The sequence below is a fragment of the Aptenodytes patagonicus genome, chromosome W, assembly GCF_965638725.1.
Source record: "Aptenodytes patagonicus chromosome W, bAptPat1.pri.cur, whole genome shotgun sequence".
Lineage (NCBI taxonomy): Eukaryota > Metazoa > Chordata > Aves > Sphenisciformes > Spheniscidae > Aptenodytes > Aptenodytes patagonicus.
Genome location: NC_134981.1, coordinates 45,965,603 through 45,986,674, shown reverse-complemented (window position 1 = coordinate 45,986,674; position 21,072 = coordinate 45,965,603). Strand labels below are relative to the sequence as shown.

Genomic DNA, 21,072 nt, shown 5'->3' with positions numbered 1-21,072 from the left:
TTTTTGCTTTTTATAAATAATGGGTGATGCTGTATCTTTTAATCAATTAATTTGTAACACTAATATGTCTTCTGTAGCCCATTAGTTTGATGGGTTGAGAATGACCGGAAAGCAAATCTATTGTTTGGATTTTTTTTTTATTTTTCCTGGTATACCAATGTAGTTTGTCCTTTAGTGGACAGATGACAGCATCACAGGTCACCGTGAGGGTTTATGTAAAACTGCGTTTTGTTTAGCAATCTGCGTTCAAGCATTGCTTGAGTATGGAGATGAAATGTGTCTCTCTGAACCATGGTTCAGGTACTGCTGTTAAGAGCTTGTGCCAGGTTTTTTTGTGTTCTGTGGATAAATAGACAATTTCAGTCTTTGAGGTCTGCTTATTTTACCTGCTTCATAAGGGTAAACTCTTGCAAAGAATTAAGTATTTCATGTTTGTTTAGTATCTACATCACTTTTGCTGTGTTTCAGTTTAAACTAAATGCATCTGTTAATTTGCAGTGCTGCACAGTTGTTGAGCTATCCAGGAAATAATAAGATCCCCTTGAACTACCACATAGTAGAGGTATGTGTTTTACAGGTAACCTCTTTATTTCCAAAGTAACAATCCCAAATTAACTCCATGATGGATCTATTAAATTACAGTATAATTTAAGAGTCTGCAGTCTTATCCTGTTGACTTGAAGTGCAACGGCTTTGAACAGGTTAGATAATAATAAATTCAACTATTATTATTATTATTATTACTATTGTTATTAATTTATTTATGTGATGTTTAGGAGCCTTGTTCAGGAATCAGGATCTTACAGTGCAACAGCATTCTAAGTCGTGGTATTTCTCAAGCTGTTCTTGAATGTTTCTCTGTGTTAATCACTCTGATGTGCTAGACTGTCTTGGAGATGACTGCACTTAAGTAACTTTTATTCGCAAGATCTTTTAAGTTAGTCTTTTTTTAGTGATCTTCTAAGTCACTTGGATGAATTGTATACCAATGCCCCTGAAAGGCATTTGTTGTGAAATCGTGGTATGTTTTCTCCTTCAAGTTCGAGGATTTAAATAACCATAAATATATATTGGAATAGGAATGTAGTTTTACTCTTGCTGCCTCCTTTCAGTGGACTGCTAACAAGATGCAGAGCTGTATAAAACTTGCTTCAAAAACTCCTGTCTAAAATTAAAAGATAAAAAGTGATTGCAGTAATAACAGCAAATTGTCACGTGAAAAACTTAAAAAGAGGTAATTATAAACAAAATTCAGAGCTAATGGCAAGAAGTCATAAGATTGTGGAATGCTTACCTTAATCAAGATGGGATTAACAATTCAATTTTGCACCAAAACCCCAAATATTCTGAATGCCCTGAAACTTAGTTTTGGTCAGATTGAGACACTTTCTGTACTCCAAGTTCAGTCAACAGAAATCTTAGAGTTAGTAAGTTTTTCTACCATTAACATCTAAGTACTTTCAGGGACCTTAACACCTCAGGTGTTTGTTTGTACAACTGTTTTACAGAATATTACTTTCTGTTCAGTTACACATTACTTCCAAAAGCAGTTATCACAGATCATGATTAAACAGACTACTTAAAGGCCTTGAAAAATTATTTGATTCAGAAACTCATCAAATCTGAAAATAACCAAAGTTTGTATAGATTAAATTCTTATATTAATAGAATGGTTTGAGTTGGAAGGGACCTTAAATACCATCTAGTCCAACCCCCCTGCCATGGGCAGGGACATCTTTCACTTGATCAGGTTGCTCAGAGCCCCGTCCAACCTGACCTTAAACACTTCCAATGATGGGGCATCCATCTGGGCAACCTGTTCCACTGTCTCGCCACCCTCATCGTAAAGAATTTCTTCCTTATATCTAGTCTAAACCTACCCTCTTTCAGTTCAAACCATTGCCCCTTGTCCTTTCGCTGCAGGCCTTGGTAAAAAGTTTGTCCCCATCTTTCTTATAAGCCCCCTTTAAGTACTGATAGGCTGCAATAAGGTCTCCCCGAAGCCTTCTCTTCTCCAGGCTGAACAACCCCAACTCTCTCAGCCTTTCTTCAGAGGAGAGGTGTTCCATCCCCCTGATCATTTTTGTGGCCCTCTTCTGGACCCGCTCCAACAGGTCCATGTCTTTCTTATGCTGAGGGCTCCAGAGCTGGATGCAGTACTGCAGGTGGGGTCTCACCAGAGCAGAGGAGAGGGGCAGAATCCCCTCCCTCGACCTGCTGGCCGCGCTTCTTTTGATGCAGCCCAGGATACGATTGGCCTTCTGGGCTGCGAGCGCACATTGGCGGCTCATGTCCAGCTTCTCATCCACCAGTACCCCCAAGTCGTTCTCGGCAGGGCTGCTCTCAATCCCTTCATCCCCCAGCCTGCATTGATACCGGGGGTTGCCCCGACCCAGGGGCAGGACCTTGCACTTGGCCTTGTTAAACCTCATGAGGTTCACACGGGCCCACTTCTCCAGCTTGTCCAGGTCCCTCTGGATGGCATCCCATCCCTCTGGCGTGTCGACCGCACCACTCAGCTTGGTGTCACCTGCAAACTTGCTGAGGGTGCACTCGATCCCACTGTCTATGTCATTGATGAAGATATTAAACAGTACCGGTCCCAATACGGACCCCTGCGGGATGCCACTCGTCACCAATCTCCATCTGGACCTTGAGCCGTTGACCACTACCCCCTGGATGCGACCATCTAACCAATTCCTCACCCACCGGACAGTCCACCCATCAAATCCATACCTCTCCAGTTTAGAGAGAAGGATGTTGTGGGGGACCGTGTCAAAGGCCTCACAGAGGTCCAGACAGACGACATCTGTAGCCCTTCCCGTGTCCACTGATGTAGTCCCTCCATCATAGAAGGCCACTAGGTTAGTCAGGCAGGACTTGCCCTTGGTGAAGCCATGCTGGCTGTCTCGAATCACCTCCCTGTCCTCCATGGGCCTTAGCATAGCTTCCAGGAGGATCTGTTCCATGATCTTCCCAGGCACAGAGGTGAGACTGACTGGCCTGTAGCTCCCCAGGTCTTCCTTTTTTCCCTTCTTAAAAATGGGGGTTATGTTTCCCCTTTTCCAGTCAGTGGGAACTTCTCCGGACTGCCACGACTTCTCAAATACGATGGATACTGGCTTAGCAGCTTCATCCGCCAGGTCCTTCAGGACCCGCGGATGGACCTCATCGGGTCCCATGGACTTGTGCACCTTCAGGTGCCTTAGATGGTCTCGAACCTGATGTTCTCCCACAGTGGGCGGCTCTTCATTCTCCCAGTCCCCGCCTTTGCCTTCTGCGGCTTGGGCGGTGAGGCTCGAGCACTTGCCGGTGAAGACCGAGGCAAAAAAGTCATTGAGTACCTCCGCCTTCTCCATGTCCCGGGTAACCAGGTCTCCCGTTTTGTTCCGGAGAGGGCCCACCTTTTCCCTCGTCTTCCTTTTATCCCCGACGTACCTATAGAATCTTTTCTTGTTGCCCTTGATGTCCCTGGCCAGGTTTAATTCTATCGGGGCTTTAGCTTTCCTAACCTGATCCCTGGCTGCTCGGACAATTTCTCTGTATTCCTTGCAGGCTACCTGTCCTTGCTTCCACCCTCTGTAGGCTTCCTTTTTGTGTTGGAGTTTGTCCAGGAGCTCCTTGTTCATCCCTGCAGGCCTCCTGGTGTTTTTGCCTGACTTCCTCTTTGTTGGGATGCATCGCTCCTGAGCTTGGAGGAGGTGATCCTTGAATATTACCCGGGTTTCTTGGGCCCCTCTTCCCTCCAGGGCTTTGTCCCATGGCACTCTACCAAGCAGATCCCTGAAGAGGCCAAAGTCCGCTCTCCTGAAGTCCAGGGTAGTGAGCTTGCTGTGCGCCCTCCTCGGTGCCCTAAGGATCTTGAACTCCACCATTTTGTGGTCACTGCAGCCCAGGCTGCCCTTGAGCTTCACACTCCCCACCAGCCCCTCCTTGTTGGTGAGAACAAGGTCCAGCGTAGCACCTCTCCTCGTTGGCTCCTCTACCACTTGGAGAAGGAAGTTATCATCGACGCATTCCAGGAACCTTCCGGATTGCTTATGCCCTGCCGTGTTGTCCCTCCAACAGATGTCGGGGTGGCTGAAGTCCCCCGTGAGGACCAGGGCTTGTGAGCGTGAGGCTGCTCCTATCTGTCTATAGAGGGCCTCATCCGCTCGGTCTTCCTGGTCGGGTGGCCTGTAGCAGACCCCCACTGTAATGTCACCTGTCCCTGCCTTCCCTTTAATCCTGACCCACAAGCTCTTGGTTGGCTCCTCATCCATCCCCAGGCAGAGCTCCATGCACTGCAGCTGGTCATTGACATAGAGGGCGACACCCCCTCCTCATCTCCCCTGCCTGTCCTTCCTAAAGAGCCTGTATCCCTCCATCCCAACACTCCAATCATAGGAGCCATCCCACCACGTCTCCGTGATGCCAATAAGGTCGTAGCCCTGCAGGCGTGCGCACGTCTCGAACTCCTCTTGTTTATTCCCCGTGCTATGTGCGTTTGCATAGAGGCATTGAAGCTGGGCCCTGGATGAAGCTGTCTTACTGGCTGGAGTTCCTTTGTGCTGCGACTGGAGTTCCTTTGTGCTCCCTGCTGTTCAGGGACTTGAGAGATTTTGGAACAGTGATTGCCGGTGAAAATGGAGGCAAAAAAATCATTGAGTACCTCAGCCTTCTGCATGTTGGTTGTCACTAATTCTCCTGTCTTATTTTTTTTGGCGGGGGGGGGGGGAGCGTGTATACGTTTTCTTTAATCTTCGTTTTCTGGCCAACATACCTGTAGAAGCCCTTCTTATGATTCTTCACAGCCCTTGCCAAATTCAGCTCCATCTGTGCCTTAGCTTTCCTGACCCCATCCCTACACGCCTGGGCAGCATCTCTATATTCTTCCTAGGATGTGTGTCCCTGCTTCCACTGCCTGTGCATTTCCTTCTTGCGCTTCAGCTCGACCAGAGGGTCCTTACTCAGCCATGCCGGTCTCCTGCCTTCCTTGCCTGATTTCTTACACATGGGAATCGAGAGCTTTTGTGCACTAAGAAAAACATCCTTAAAGAGCTGCCAGCTCCCTTCTGCTCCTTTATCCCCAAGGGCAGTTTCCCAGGGGGTCCCATCCACTAGTTCTTTAAACACCTGAAAGTTTGCTCTCCTAAAATTCAGGGTCTTGACTTTACTCTTTGCCTGGCCCATATCCCTCGAGATTGCAAATCCCACCAGGGCATGATCACTGCAGCCCAGGCTGCCACCAGTCTTGACCTCTCCAATTAGCTCATCTGTGTTGGTGAGCAACAGGTCCAGTAACCCTTCTCCTCTGGTCAGGCTGTCTGTCACCTGGATTAAAAAGTTATCCTCAACGCACACCAAGAGTCTCCTGGACTGCTTACAGCTTGCTGCGCTGCTTTTCCAGCAGATGTCAGCACGGTTGAAGTCCCCCAGCAGGATCAGGGCCTGCAAGTGTGATGCTTCCTGTAGCTGGAGTAAGAACAACATCCTCCCTTTGTTCGGGCAGCCTATAGTAGACACCAACCACGAGGTTTCGTTTGTTGGCTTGGCCTCTAATTTTTACCCATAAGCTCTCAACCTGTTCATTGCTGTCTTTCAAAGACAGCTCTGTGCAATCAATCCTTTTTTTTTTTTTACACAGATGGCAAGCCCCCCGCCCCTCCTTCCTTGCCTGTCCCTTTACTGAGAAGAAATGGAAAGCTGATTTACAAACTGTTTGAGCATAACTGCTAATTTTCTTGTTTTCCCTCCCAAGTATTTGAATTTTTTTTGAATACTAACCTTATTTCTTGTCTACAAACATTTTCAACAGAGCTGCAGTGTTTTAAACTTTAGTGTGAATTCTGCAGCCTTTTATTCCGTTTGCTTATTGCTATTTCCTTGTAAGGCCTGTCAAGTTGATAATACATTGCCTTCAACTACAATATAATAAACATTTCTAAGAGATTTCCCTTGCTTTGCAGATGGACATAGAGCAATAGATATAATTTAGCGTAACTGATATTTTCTAAATGCTAAACCAACACTTTTCTTTATTTGCAAGGCTGAAGTAAATATAAACTGAAAGCACTCTATCCCTTTTCAAATAAACCCACTTGTAGTGGTGACTGAAAGGATTAATCACCTGTGGGACCTCATGTCTTTAAAGTTCATAAGGCCAAGCCCAGAATTCTCCATACTACTCTGTAGTCTGCGTGAAATGCTCTGAAGTGTGGCCCCTTTTTCTTAATAGCTCCGCGTGGATGTATGTGTTGGTATTATTGGTGTCTGTCAAACCAAAGTGTCAAAACAACATAAGAACTTAGAACTTAACTTAACTTAGAACTTAAGCTTTACAGAGTCTGGGTATGTCATCAGTGCCCAGGTAGCCAGGTGATTTCCCTCCCCCCCCCAAAGTATGATATGCCAGTTTGAAACTTGTATCTGAACATTTGATAATGAACACTTGATGAATTTCAAAAACATGGTCCTATGTAATGTCTCAAGTAGATCAGTCCTTATCGTTTTTTTTTTTTTTCTGTTTCGTATCCTGAGGATAGGAGCAGTTTTTTGCCTAACAGACATGCAAATACCCTTATATAACTTTTTAGGTGGGAGTAAAGTAAACGCAGTGCTATAAGAAAGGTACAGATGTCACTTTCATGCCACTGTTTTTTCATGTTAAATGCTTATCTTTCATTTAATACTTTCCTAGTATCCTAGAGCAGATGAATTCAGCTAGCTTGCTCGCTTCCTTCCTTCCTCAGATTCTGCTGTAATATTGCGTTAGCTCATGCTATAACTCAGTGCACATTTCTACACTGTTCATTGTATTTACTAGACATAACAGAATTGTTGTATAATGCTAGTCTTATGCATGGCATTAATCTAAAACGATAGGGGTAATTAAGGAGGCTTATATTAGTATGGTAAAGAGTTTGCACTATCTTTTGAAGCTCCTCTCTTATTCCCAGAACGTGAGTTTGACAGAATAAAATGGGCCTTGTTTTGGTATACAATTGCTGAATGTGTGCATTGCTGTTCTCAAGTTCAGGATTGTGCAGGCTGAGTCTGACTGTGTTCTGATTCTGTGCTTTCCTCCCATGTAGGTAATATTTGCAGAATTGTTTCAGCTTCCATCTCCACCACATATTGAGGTTATGTACACAGCACTCCTCATTGAACTCTGCAAACTCCAGCCTGGCTCTTTACCACAAGTTGTATCCTTTTCATGCTGCTAAAGAGCCTTTTTAAATGGAGTATTTTTTTCTTTTGTTCTGTACAAGACGGAATAGCAATAAATGTCAGCAGTAATAAATTTTCCTTCTTTCCATATTTAGCTGTATGAAACTTTGCCAATAACACTGCTCACATGAAGGAATAACACAGCTCAACAGTTATAAGTAAAGCCTGCATTCACATCTAAGCCTGTTCTTTAGCTTGCAGACTAGGCAAACTGAGAGACCTTGTTCCGATTCTTCCTCAGATCTTTTTGAGGAGCCCTCTTGTAGCCAAGGGATGGAATAAATAACTTGCATGATTCTGAGCCCTGTTTTTACATCAGGGCAGCTTGTGGCATGGTTATAGTCACATTAAAACCTGGAAAAGGAAAGGAAATTATTAACTTCTTAAATCTTTTCTTGTAACAGCGGTATGAGTGCTCCTAGTCCATTTCATTGCAAAGTGTAGTAGATAAATTAACCTGTTTGAGTTTGCACGGAAATGAACTAGGAGCATTCATAAAGTCAATAATAATCTCTCAGGTCAGAGAGTAGCTAATGGCGAGGAAGGAAGTATCAGCTCCTAGCTAATTCTGTGTTGCATTGGCCCCTTTTCATTGTAGTTTTAGATTGTGGCTAATGAGCTACAGTCACTGAGAATGGAGGACTAACAGACATACCTACTGGTAATTCCATTCCCAAATTTTTATTCTACTGCTTGAAATCACCCAGTGATTGTAACCACATAGCCTAAACTCTCACTGAGACTATCCCTAAAATTGTGGGGACCCGCTTGCAGTAAGTATCAATAGGGATATAGCAACAAAGAATCAGGGTTGGCTGGCCATGGTCTTTGGGTCAGGCCAGTGTGGACATACTTTCTTGAGCTGTTAATGATGAGCAAAGATGGTCCGTTGATTAGGCAGCAACAGGAGCATGTGAAGCTAATATGAGATCATAAAAATGTGATCCATAATGAGGTTGATGTCCATTCATATCATTAGTGTGCAGTTTTTGTTGTCTCATGGTGGGGATTCTGGCTTCCAGTAAAAGGAGATAATGGTCTCACTGTAATTAATGGAAGAAAACCAGACTTGGATTAGAGAATAGATGTTACTTATTGGAGAAACCTGCATGCTTCATTATTTATTTATTCCTGTGGCCTTTTCAAAATGGGGCAAGTCATGATATAAAGACAGGGAGCTGTCAGTAGAGAGTTGATGAAATCATCTCTGAAAAATGGAGAGAGTAACTTATGATTTCAGATGCTTCTCTGTTAACTTTAATAAGAAACTTTCAGCTTGCACAAGCCACAGAAATGCTTTACATGCGCTTGGATACAATGAATACTACATGTATAGACAGGTAAGTATGTATTTTGGGGACAACAGAAAATGTTTCTCATTTTTCTTGTGCATTGGATATTGATGCATTTTTGAAAAGGATCATCTGAAATCCTTGATAAACAGTTTGGATCTCTACAAAATGTTTTTGGGGCTCTAGACTTGAGCCATCTGAAGAGAAGGTAAGGGACGGACTGACCACTTGCCTCTCTTCTCCCAGAAACTCTTTCCTTCAAGTCACTAGTCTGATTAGCTATACAGTACAGCTATAAAAACTGTGACAACTCTTCCACATCCATACCCCCTTCTGTTATGTACTACTTTCTCCTCCCTATTGGCCTGAGGAAGGAAAGGGTTGGAAGTGGGTTTATGGGAAGGTTGGCTAGCTGGAAAAGAGCAGTGGTGTTTCTGTGGTTTGAGTGGTCTGCATTATGTAGAACTAAAATTACTGTGCAAAAATGTGAAAACCTGTAGACTTGCACTAAATTTTTTTCACTGCTTATTTTAGTAAGTCATTAGTCTCGTATATGCACGAGAACAAGAGAGACTGCACATTCATCCATAAGGGCTGGCTTTTGAATCTCAATTCAGTCTTTTGGTGTGAGTCAATATCGATGTCTATTTAATGCATTAATGACTACAGATTGGAGAGTTTGGGCTTATCTTTGAGATTTTCTTATAGATGTATTCTACTTGTCAATTAAGAGGTTTGTGGGGGTTTTTTTGTTTGTTGTTTTTCTTTGCAGTTCTGGTATTTAATAGAGCTTTCTTCTTTTAAAAAAGGTTTATTAACTGGTTTTCCCACCACCTGAGTAACTTTCAGTTCCGTTGGAGCTGGGAAGATTGGTAAGTCAGTCTCTGTCTCCCATCAGAACTTAAACCTTCAAACTTATCCAGCAAACGTCACAACATAGTGGTTCTGTTAACTGCTTTCCACTAACACTTTTGACCCCTCCCCCCCACCTGTTTACTACCATTCCTTGGTAGACAAGGTTGGTAACCTTTAGTCACTATAAAAACAATCCCAGTTTTCTGTAATGAACATCCAAGCAGTACTGTGTTCTGTAAACAGTGGAAACCTGATTTGCTTGTAGATTTTTGTCCTTATCACCTCAGTCAGTTGTTTGCAAACTTTTCAGAAGGGTTCTCCTACTTATCAGTAATTTGCCTTGACTCTCCTTCCCTTTGGCTCCCTGCATTCATATATGTAACCTCACTCTCTGAGCGCCATCCTAACATGACACCCCCCACCCTCCCCCTGAATCTTGATCTTTTGGCTTCTAGCAGGAGCTCCCTGCACCCCCTCAGTGCCTAACCATAGCTTTCCCAAAACCTTGTATTCCAGGTACCATGCCTTCTGCTTACTCCCATCCTGTCCTGCTCCCACATATAAAGAAAGATTACTTGGGGGCTTAGTCCTCCTTACAGTCTAACTTCTGCAGCCTGCTACCATACCTGCATCCCATAGCCAATGTGCCTAGGTATCCCTGGGAAGAGGGGTGCAGCCGTGTATGTGATGCATTACTTCAGATTTACTTATGTATGTCCCCTGTGTTGTGCCAATTGGGAGTTGTGCGTTTGCTGCTTATCAAGTTTGTTCATGTTGACTGTCCAAGTAGGAGCCTCCAAATAGCTGTTTTTTCATTGCCTACATTCCCCTTGTTGGGAACACTGATGTGGGTATCTCTCTACCAAGCTGCCAGTTTTCACAAAACTTTTAAGAATATAACTGCCTTTGAGACTCCTCTTTCTCTGAAATGTATTTAATACCAGCTAAGAACCCAAAAAATGTTTGGAGGGAGGAACATAGTGAAATCACACAAACTTTGTTTCCTCGGGAAAGCAGTCTAACTAACAGAGCAAACACTGCTTTAATTTTTCAGAGAAGCCATTCCAAAAGTTACCTTATGAAGATGGGATTCCTAAGATTGCTAATGGCCAATAAGGAAATAGTGATAGACCGGCTCCTTATCTTCAAATTGTGTACACTGTAAAACATGAAAGTCTAAAACAGTCTGCTGACTAGGGAGTAATCTGCTGGTCAGCTGCTGTGGGTGACGCCTGTTTAGCTGGTAAGCAGAAATGCAGCTCCCAGAGTACAGAAGCAGTTAGCAGGGCAGTCAGCACACCAGGGAGCTCCAGACAGTGTGGGGCTGTACAGCAATGGTGGTGATGTGCCACAAGGCTCTGTCCCCAGCACTGGTTGGAAACAACACCCCTAGTAAATTAAAAGCCTTGTTCCAGATGGAGCTTTAGAGGAAGAATGTCGCTGTTGAGGTCTGGGGCTGCAGGAATTGCCTGAAGCAGGAGGTAGTGGTGGTTTTGCTTGTGGGAGGTGTGCTCTGGTCAAAGAGCAGAGTTGCCAGGTAAAGGAGCTGTGTAAGGAGGTGAGCAGGCTGTTGTAGCATTAGGGAAGGCAAATAGATCAACAGGGTCTGCACAGAGACCTTGAAAAGACTAGAGCCTGAGCCACATAGCGCAAGGAAGAAGTGACAGCAAGAAGCTACACTTAAACCAGTGGTGGATGGAGATAGACAAGATGGGGGAGGCCGGAGACTTGTAACTTCTAGAGTAGGAGAAAGGCTCCTTCTCTGCCCTTAGATCTGAACTTACAGGAACAGTACAGTCCTGTAATAGCTAATGGTGGTTTAACTTCAGTCGGCAATTGAGTACCGCACAGCCGCTCGCTCACTCCTCCCCCCCCGCCCCCCGGTGGGATGGGGGAGAGAATCGGAAGAGCACAAGTGAGAAAAACTCGTGGGTTGAGATAAAAACAGTTTAATAATTGAAATAGAATAAAATACTACTACTACTACTAATAGTAAGAAGAATACATAAAGCAAGTGATGCACAGTGCAATTGCTCACCACCCGCCGACCGATGCCCAGCCAGTCCCCGAGCAGCGGCCTCCCCGGCCAGCTTTCCCCAGTTTATGTACTGAGCATGACGTCACATGGTATGGAATGTCCCTTTGGCCAGTTTGGCTGTGCCCCCTCCCAGCTTCTTGGGCACCTGCAGCCCTCTCAGTCGGTAGAGCATGGGTAGCTGAAAAGTCCTTGGCTAGTGTAAGCATTACCTAGCAACAACTAAAACATCGGTGCGTTATCAACTTTGTTCTCAGCCTAAATCCAAAACACAGCACCGTACCAGCTACTAAGAGGGAAATTAACTCTATCCCTGCCGAAACCAGGACAGTATCCACCCCTTACTCTATACCATCTACGTCATGCTCAAGTCCCATATTTTCCAGTACATTTCCATTAATCACCACCCCTTTTCCTGGGTTTCTTTTAATATATATATACACACACAGATATCATTCCCTTAGTCTGTGGGCCATCCCTCTAAAATGTTCGGTGAGTTCATTTAGTCCATGACTTTGGGCTCCATCTGTCATAATAATCTTCCAGGGCAGGAAAGATGGAGATGGTGTGTGGTGTTGGATTGTTTCATGTTGAAGTCAGTTCTGGTACCATCATCACTGCACTTTGCTTGGTTTCACTGAAGTTATTCTTCATTAGTCTGGGTGATTCTTAGTGTAATATCATTAGTATGGCATATAATATTATGTAGCACTTAACATCACATAATTCAGATCATTGGCTATTCTCACCCAAAATCCAATCCCTTTGAGGTACACATCGGACTTCCCCATCCTTCCGCATTATCCACCAAGTGCACCCAGGTCCTTGAGCAAAAGCAATCCCACGGATGGGTTTGCCTTTGCCCGAGGCAGGAATAACCCAGACTGTCTTCCCCAGCATATTTTTTTATGTGCACTACAGGGACTTTATTCCCATCTACAGTACGTAAAAGTTCTGACTGGGCAGGGCCTGCTCGATTGGCAGATCCCCGAGTGTTGACTAACCCGGTGGCCTTTGCTAAATGTGTGTCCCAATGTTTGAGCGTCCCAGCACCCATTGCTCTCAGCGTAGTCTCTAACAGTCCATTGTATTGTTCGATTTTCCCGGAGGCTGGTGCATGACAGGGGATGTGATACACCCACTCGATGCCGTGCTCTTTGGCCCAGGTGTCTATGAGGTTGTTTCGGAAATGAGTCCCGTTGTCTGACTCAATTCTTTCTGGGGTGCCATGTCGCCATAGGACTTGCTTTTCAAGGCCCAGGATAGTGTTCTGGGCGGTGGCATGGGGCACGGGATATGTTTCCAGCCATCCGGTGGTTGCCTCCACCATTGTAAGCACGTGGCGCTTGCCTTGGCGGGTTTGTGGGAGTGTGATATAATCGATCTGCCAGGCCTCCCCATAGTTATATTTCAACCATCGTCCTCCATACCAGAGGGGCTTTAACTGCTTGGCTTGCTTGATTGCAGCGCATGTTTCGCATTCATGGATAACCTGTGCAATAGTGTCCATGGTCAAGTCCACCCCTCGATCACGAGCCCATCTGTATGTTGCATCTCTTCCTTGGTGACCTGAGGTGTCATGGGCCCACCGAGGTATAAATAATTCACCCTTGTGTTGCCAGTCCAGCTCCACCTGAGCCACTTCAATCTTAGCAGCCTGATCCACCTGCTGGTTGTTTTGATGGTCTTCAGTGGCCCGACTCTTGGGTACGTGAGCATCTACGTGACTGACTTTTACAACCAGGTTCTCCACCCGGGCAGCAATATCTTGCCACAATGCGGCAGCCCAGATGGGTTTGCCTCTGCGCTGCCAGTTGCTCCGCTTCCATTGCTGCAACCACCCCCACAGGGCATTTGCCACCATCCATGAATCAGTATAGAGATAGAGCACTGGCCCCTTTTCTTGATCAGCAATGCCTAAAGCCAGCTGGATGGCCTTGACTTCTGCAAATTGGCTCGATTCACCTTCTCCTTCAGCAGTTTCTACAACTTGTCGCATAGGACTCCATACAGCAGCTTTCCACCTCCGATGCTTTCCCACAAGACGACAGGACCCATCAGTGAACAGGGCATATTGCTTCTCATTCCCTGGTAGTTCATTATACATTGGGGCCTCCTCAGTGCGCGTCACCTCCTCCTCTGGCGATATTCCAAAATCTTTGCCTTCTGGCCAATCCATGATCACTTCCAGGATTCCTGGGCGACTGGGGTTTCCTATTCGAGCCCGTTGTGTGATCAGTGCGACCCACTTACTCCACGTAGCATCAGTTGCATGATGTGTACAGGGGACCCTCCCTCTGAACATCCAGCCCAGCACCGGCAGTCGGGGTGCCAGGAGGAGCTGTGCTTCAGTGCCGATCACTTCCGAGGCAGCATATGAAGGGGTTTGAGCTGCTAACATCTCTCTTTCAGTTGGAGTATAGCGGGCCTCAGATCCCCTGTATCCCCGACTGCAAATCCCCAGGGGTCGACCTCAAGTCTCCCCAGGTGCTTTCTGCCAGAGGCTCCAGGTAGGGCCATTCTCCCTGGCTGCTCTGTAGAGCACGTTTTTTACATCTTGCCCTGGCTGGACTGGCCCCAGGGCTACTGCATGAACTCTCTCCTGTTTAATTTGTTCAAAGGCTTGTCGTTGCTCAGGGCCCCATTTGAAATCGTTCTTTTTTCGGGTCACTTGATAGAGAGGGTTTACAATCAGACTGTAATTTGGAATATGCATTCTCCAAAAACACACGACGCCTAAGAAAGCTTGTGTTTCCTTTTTGCTGGTTGGTGGAGACATGGCTGTTATTTTGTTGATCACATCCATTGGGATCTGACGACGACCATCTTGCCATTTTATTCCTAAAAACTGGATCTCCTGTGCAGGTCCCTTGACCTTACTTTGTTTTATGGCAAAACCGGCCTTCAGCAGGATTTGGACTATTTCCTTCCCTTTTTCAAAAACTTCTCCTGCTGTGTTGCCCCACACGATGATGTCATCAATGTATTGCAGGTGTTCCGGAGCTCCACCCTGCTCCAGTGCAGTCTGGATCAGTCCATGGCAAATGGTGGGGCTGTGTTTCCACCCCTGGGGCAGTCGGTTCCAGGTGTACTGGACGCCCCTCCAAGTGAAAGCAAACTGTGGCCTGCACTCTGCTGTCAAAGGGATTGAGAAAAACGCATTAGCAATATCAACTGTGGCATACCACTTGGCTGCCTTTGACTCCAGTTCGTATTGAAGTTCTAGCATGTCTGGCACGGCAGCACTCAGTGGTGGCGTGACTTCATTTAGGCTACGATAGTCTACTGTCAGTCTCCACTCTCCATTAGACTTCCGCACTGGCCATATGGGACTGTTAAAGGGTGAGCGAGTATTGCTGATCACTCCTTGGCTCTCCAGTCGACGAATCAGCTCATGAATGGGAATCAAGGAGTCTCGGTTGGTGCGATATTGCCGCCGGTGCACTGTGGTGGTAGCGATTGGCACCTGTTGGTCTTCGACCTTCAGCAACCCCACAACAGAGGGGTCCTCCGAGAGACCAGGCAAGGTGGACAGCTGTTTAATTTCCTCCGTCTCCAAGGCAGCTATACCAAAAGCCCACCGGTACCCTTTTGGGTCCTGGAAATACCCTCTCCTGAGGTAGTCTATGCCAAGGATGAACGGAGCCTCTGGGCCAGTCACAATGGGGTGCTTCTGCCACCCATTCCCAGTTAGACTCACTTCGGCTTCCAATGCAGTTAGCTGTTGGGATCCCCCCGTCACCCCAGAAATACAGATGGGTTCTGTCCCTATATATCTTGATGGCATTAGGGTACACTGTGCACCGGTGCCTACTAGAGCCTTATACTCCTGTGGGTCTGATGTGCCAGGCCACCGAATCCACACAGTCCAGTAAACCCGGTTGTCCCTTTCCTCCCCCTGGCTGGAGGCAGGGCCCCTCTAGTCCTCCTCACAGTACTCATTTCTCATTTCTTGTACGTACGAGTCAGAAGTTTCTTCATTAAGATCAGGAGTAAGATCAGCCCTTCTACTCTCTCTGGGGAACTGCCCGCTGGAAACTGGAGCAGCAATTTTCCTGGAAGAACCTCTTTCGGTGATTGTTTTCCCTTGCAATTCGCGTACCCGTGCCCCTAGGGCTGAGGTAGGTTTCCCATCCCACTTCCTCATGTCCTCTCTGTGGTCACGCAGGTAAACCCATAGGGTGCCCCGTGGTGTGTACCCTTTATATTCTCTCTCTTGAGCAAAAGAACGCTGACTCCTAATAGCCGAGATATTGGTCCGTACAGGTGCGGAGTAGGACCTATCCTCTCTGAGTTGCTGGATCTTGTTGGGGTTGATTGGAGTTGTTGGGGTGACTCTCACGACTGGAGTGCTGCAATGGATGGCTACAGACTCTTCAGAAGGGACAGGCGAGGAAGGAGAGGCGGTGGGGTGGCCCTGTATGTTAGGGAGTGTTTTGATTGTATAGAGCTCAACGATAGTGATGATGGTACGGTTGAGTGTCTATGGGTAAGGATGAGGGGGAAGGCCAATGAGGCAGATATCCTGCTGGGAGTCTGTTATAGACCACCCAACCAGGATGAAGGGGCGGATGAAGCGTTCTGTAAGCGGCTGGCAGAAGTTTCTCAATCGCTAGCCCTTGTTCTCGTGGGGGACTTCAACTTCCCGGACGTCTGCTGGCAATACAACACGGCAGAGAGGAAGCAGTCTAGGAGGTTCCTGGAGTGTGTGGAAGACAACTTCCTGACACAGCTGGTAAGTGAGCCTACCAGGGGAGGTGCCTCGCTCGACCTGCTGTTTACAAACAGAGAAGGACTGGTGGGAGATGTGGTGGTCGGAGGCCGTCTTGGGCTTAGCGACCATGAAATGATAGAATTCTCCATTCTTGGTGAAGTAAGGAGGGGGGGCAGCAAAACCACAACCATGGACTTCCGGAGGGCGGACTTTGGCCTGTTCAGGACGCTGGTTGAGAGAGTCCCGTGGGAGACGGTCCTGAAGGGCAAAGGGGTCCAGGAAGGCTGGACGATCTTCAAGAAGGAAGTCTTGAAGGCGCAGGAGCAGGCTGTCCCTGTACGCCGTAAGAAGAATGGGCGGGGAAGACGACCGGCCTGGCTGAACAGAGAGCTCTTGCTGGGACTCAGGAAAAAAAGGAGAGTTTACCGCTTGTGGAAGAAGGGGCAGGCGACTCAAGAAGAGTACAGGGATCTTGTTAGGTCGTGCAGAGAAGAAATGAGAAAGGCAAAAGCCCAGCTAGAACGCAATCTGGCCGCTGTCGTTAAAGACAACAAAAAAAGTTTTTACAAATATATTAATGACAAGAAGAGAGCCAAGGAGAATCTCCATCCTTTATTGGATGCAAGGGGGAACATTGTCACTGAGGATGAGGAAAAGGCTGAGGTACTCAATGCCTTCTTTGCCTCAGTCTTTAACAGGCAGACCAGTTATCCTCAGGGTACTCGGCCCCCCGAGCTGGAAGACGGGGACGGCGAGCAGGATGAACCCCCCGTAATCCAGGAGGAAGCAGTCAATGACCTGCTATGCCACCTGGACACTCACAAGTCTATGGGGCCGGATGGGATCCACCCGAGAGTGCTGAGGGAGCTGGCGGAGGTGCTCGCCAAGCAGCTCTCCATCATTTATCAGCAGTCCTGGTTAACGGGGGAGGTCCCGGATGACTGGAGGCTTGCCAATGTGACGCCCATCTACAAGAAGGGCCGGAAGGAGGATCCAGGGAACTCCAGGCCTGTCAGCCTGACCTCGGTGCCGGGGAAGATTATGGAGCGGTTCATCTTGAGGGCGCTCACAAGGCATGAGCGGGACAACCAGGGGATCAGGCCTAGCCAGCACGGGTTCATGAGAGGCAGGTCCTGCTTGACCAACCTGATCTCCTTCTATGACCAGGTGACCCGCCTAGTGGATGAGGGAAAGGCTGTGGATGTGGTCTACCTGGACTTCAGCAAGGCCTTTGACACTGTTTCCCACAGCATTCTCCTAGAGAAGCTGGCGGCTCACGGCTTAGACAGGTGGACTCTGCGCTGGGTCAAAAACTGGCTGGATGGCCGGGCCCAGAGAGTTGTGGTGAATGGAGTTCAATCCAGTTGGCGGCCGGTCACGAGCGGTGTTCCCCAGGGCTCAGTTTTGGGGCCGGTCTTGTTCAATATCTTTATCAATGATCTGGATGAGGGGATCGAGTGCACCCTCAGTAAGTTTGCAGGCGACACCAAGCTGGGCGGGAGTGTTGATCTGCTCGAGGGTAGGAAGGCTCTGCAGAGGGACCTGGACAGGCTGGATCGATGGGCCCAGGCCAACTGTATGAGGTTCAACAAGGCCAAGTGCCGGGTCCTGCACTTGGGCCACAACAACCCCATGCAGCGCTACAGGCTTGGGGAAGAGTGGCTGGAAAGCTGCCCAGCAGAGAAGGACCTGGGGGTGTTGGTCGACAGCCGGCTGAACATGAGCCGGCAGTGTGCCCAGGTGGCCAAGAAGGCCAATGGCATCCTGGCCTGTATCAGCAATAGTGTGGCCAGCAGGAGTAGGGAAGTGATCGTGCCCCTGTACTCGGCCCTGGTGAGGCCGCACCTCGAATACTGTGTTCAGTTTTGGGCCCCTCACTACAAGAAGGACGTTGAGGTGCTGGAGCGTGTCCAGAGAAGGGCAACGAGGCTGGTGAGGGGTCTGGAGAACAAGTCTTATGAGGAGCGGCTGAGGGAACTGGGACTGTTCAGCCTGGAGAAAAGGAGGCTGAGGGGAGACCTCATCGCTCTCTACAACTACCTGGTAGGAGGTTGTAGCGAGGTGGGTGTTGGTCTTTTCTCCGAAGTAACAAGCGATAGGACGAGAGGAAATGGCCTCAAGTTGCGGCAGGGGAGGTTTAGATTGGATGTAAGGAAAAATTTCTTTACTGAAAGAGTGGTGAAACATTGGAACAGGCTGCCCAGGGAAGTGGTGGAGTCCCCATCCCTGGAGGTTTTTAAAAGACGTGTAGATGCGGCGCTTAGGGACATGGTTTAGTGGGCATGGTGGTGTTGGGTTGACGGTTGGACTCGATGATCTTAGAGGTCTTTTCCAACCTTAATGATTCTATGATTCTATGATTCTATGATTCTATGATCTCCCAGGACAGTTTCTCCACAGCCGTGACGAGGGAGGAAGAGAGACTTTCCTCATATTGCCAGAGTTGACTAGCCAATTCATCCACTGTTTGTCCCTCTCCATCTTTCCAGGTCATCACTGCCAATGAGTTGGCATATGACGATGGTGCGCTCCTTATAAACTTCCGCCACATAGGTCGTGTGCACTGGACTTCGTCTGGATCTTTGGATAGCTGTTCATTGCTCAGGTCACCATAAATCACCTCCAGCACAGCTAATTCTCTTAGGAACTGGATACCCTTCTCCATGGTGGTCCACTTCCCTGGGCGAGATATGACATCTTCCTTAAAGGGATACCTTTCCTTCACGCTTGACAAGAGTCACCTCCAAAGGCTGAGGACTCGTGTCCCTTTTCCAATCGCTTTGTCAGTGCCCCCTTCCCCGGAAAGGGATCCCAGCTGCTTGGCTTCTTTACCCTCTAATTCCAGGCTACTGGCCCCATTCTCCCAGCATCGGAGCAGCCAGGTGGCAATATGCTCGCCTGGACGACGGCTGAAATCTTTTCGTATATCTCGCAGCTCACTCAGGGATAGAGATCGGGTGGTTACTGCCTCTTTCATGAATTCTTCCTCTTCTTCCTCCCCGAGCAGCGGAAGGCCCTCCTCCTGTTCTCGTGATGGCCCTTCTCCAGGGTAGTCTGCCTCATCCTTCCTCTGGCTCCCCTTTAGAAGAAGCTTCTTCCTCCCTTACTAAACGAGCCGACTTGCACTTCCAAGATTTCTTCTTGTGTACAGGGGCGACTGATACCGGCGCAGGTTGGCTTTTTGGTTCAGCCGCAGGGCCTGTCGCCGGCGTCGGAGTGGCCGCAGTGCCTGTCACCGGGGTCTGAGTGGCCGCAGTGCCTGTCACCGGGGTCAGAGTGGCCGCAGGGCCTGTCGCTGGGGTCGGAGTGGCTGCAGGGTGTGTTGTTTTACCGTCAGATCCAGAGACCTTCTCTTCCCTTTGAGGGTACTGAATGGTGTTGAACAGGGCTCGGTAGGCATGGGCCAGGCCCCAGCACGGTGCAATGATCTGCATCTCTCTGGAGTTGCCAGGGTGACAGCATACTTTGTCCAAATATTCCACTAACTTTTCAGGATTCTGCACTTGCTCAGGGGTGAAGTTCCAAAACACTGGGGGTGCCCATTGGCCTAGGTACTTGCCCATCTTGTCCCACACACCCTGCCACTCATAACTATCCAGCCTTGGGGCAGATCTCTGGATGATATTCTTAAATTGCTTATTAACCTTAGACAAAACCGAAAAAATATTCCAAAGAAATAGCAATAGAAGTATCTTAACGACCCAAGGATGTTCAAAATACTGAAAAGTTACTGTCATGAAGGAAGAGATATCATAGAAGAAGGTAGCGACGCTGCCATTCTTGTATTTCCTCCGCAAAAAAACTCTCAGAAAAGTTACTGTAATTGCTAGTTGTCTCCACAAAGTGGTATCCGTAGTACAGTAATGGCTTCATTGCGAAATTTACATACCAAATTAAGCCCAAGGTCAATGTTTTAAAAATAAACCTCCCAAGCGGAACTTCTCCAATCACTGCAGACCACAGCCAACTGCAAAAACCAACACCAGTCTCTAACGTACAACAAAAAAAGGAGCACGATGCAGATTAGACAAATCAATATCGAGAACAGAGGAACCAACATCGTGACCCACAACTGTTAACAGATATAAATTCCTTAATACGCTCCGGTTAATCTGTTATTATCTCAAACCCTTCGTGCCTGTCGTGGTTTAACCTCAGTCGGCAACTGAGCACCACACAGCCACTCGCTCACTCCCCCCCACCCGGTGGGATGGGGGAGAGAATTGGAAGAGCACAAGTGAGAAAAACTTCTGGGTTGAGATAAAAACAGTTTAATCATTGAAATAAAATGATAATAATAATAATAATAATATGATAATAATAATACACAAAGCAAGTGATGCATAGTACAATTGCTCACCACCCGCCGACCAATGCCCAGCCAGTCCCCGAGCAGCGGCCCCCCCGGCCAGCTTTCCCCAGTTTATGTACTGAGCATGACGTCCCATGGTATGGAATGTCCCTTTGGCCAGTTTGGCTGTGCCCCCTCCCAGCTTCTTGTGCACCTCCAGCCTTCTCAGTCAGTAGAGCATGGAAACCTAAAGAGTCCTTGGCTAGTGTAAGCATTACCTAGCAACAACTAAAACATCGGTGCATTATCAACTTTGTTCTCATCCTAAATCCAAAACACTGTACCAGCTACTAGAAAGGAAATTGACTCTATCCCTGCCGAAACCAGGACAGTGCCCCACGTTGGGCGCCAAAAAGGACTGTTGTGGTTTAACCTCAGTCGGCAACTAAGCACCACGCAGCCGCTTGCTCACTCCCCCCTCCCCCGGTGGGATGGGGGAGAGAATTAGAAGAGCACAAGTGAGAAAAACTCGTGCGTTGAGATAAAAACAGTTTAATAATTGAAATAAAATAAAATACTACTACTACTACTAATAGTAAGAAGAATACACAAAGCAAGTGATGCACAGTGCAATTGCTCACCACCTGCTGACCGATGCCCAGCCAGTCCCCGAGCA

The 21,072-nt window shown here is 47.5% G+C and overlaps 1 protein-coding gene across 2 annotated transcripts in view; it reads left to right on the top strand.

Moving 5' to 3' along the window:
• The window catches only part of LOC143172063 (nuclear cap-binding protein subunit 1-like), an 85,022-nt gene that overhangs the window by 34,857 nt on the left and 29,093 nt on the right, over positions 1 to 21,072 (top strand). For both annotated transcript variants that reach the window (XM_076361296.1, XM_076361297.1), the window contains 4 exons: positions 499 to 562; positions 7,074 to 7,184; positions 8,485 to 8,549; positions 9,311 to 9,373. In XM_076361296.1, the coding sequence (XP_076217411.1) occupies positions 499 to 562; positions 7,074 to 7,184; positions 8,485 to 8,549; positions 9,311 to 9,373 (303 nt within the window). The remainder of the gene's footprint in view (positions 1 to 498; positions 563 to 7,073; positions 7,185 to 8,484; positions 8,550 to 9,310; positions 9,374 to 21,072) is intronic.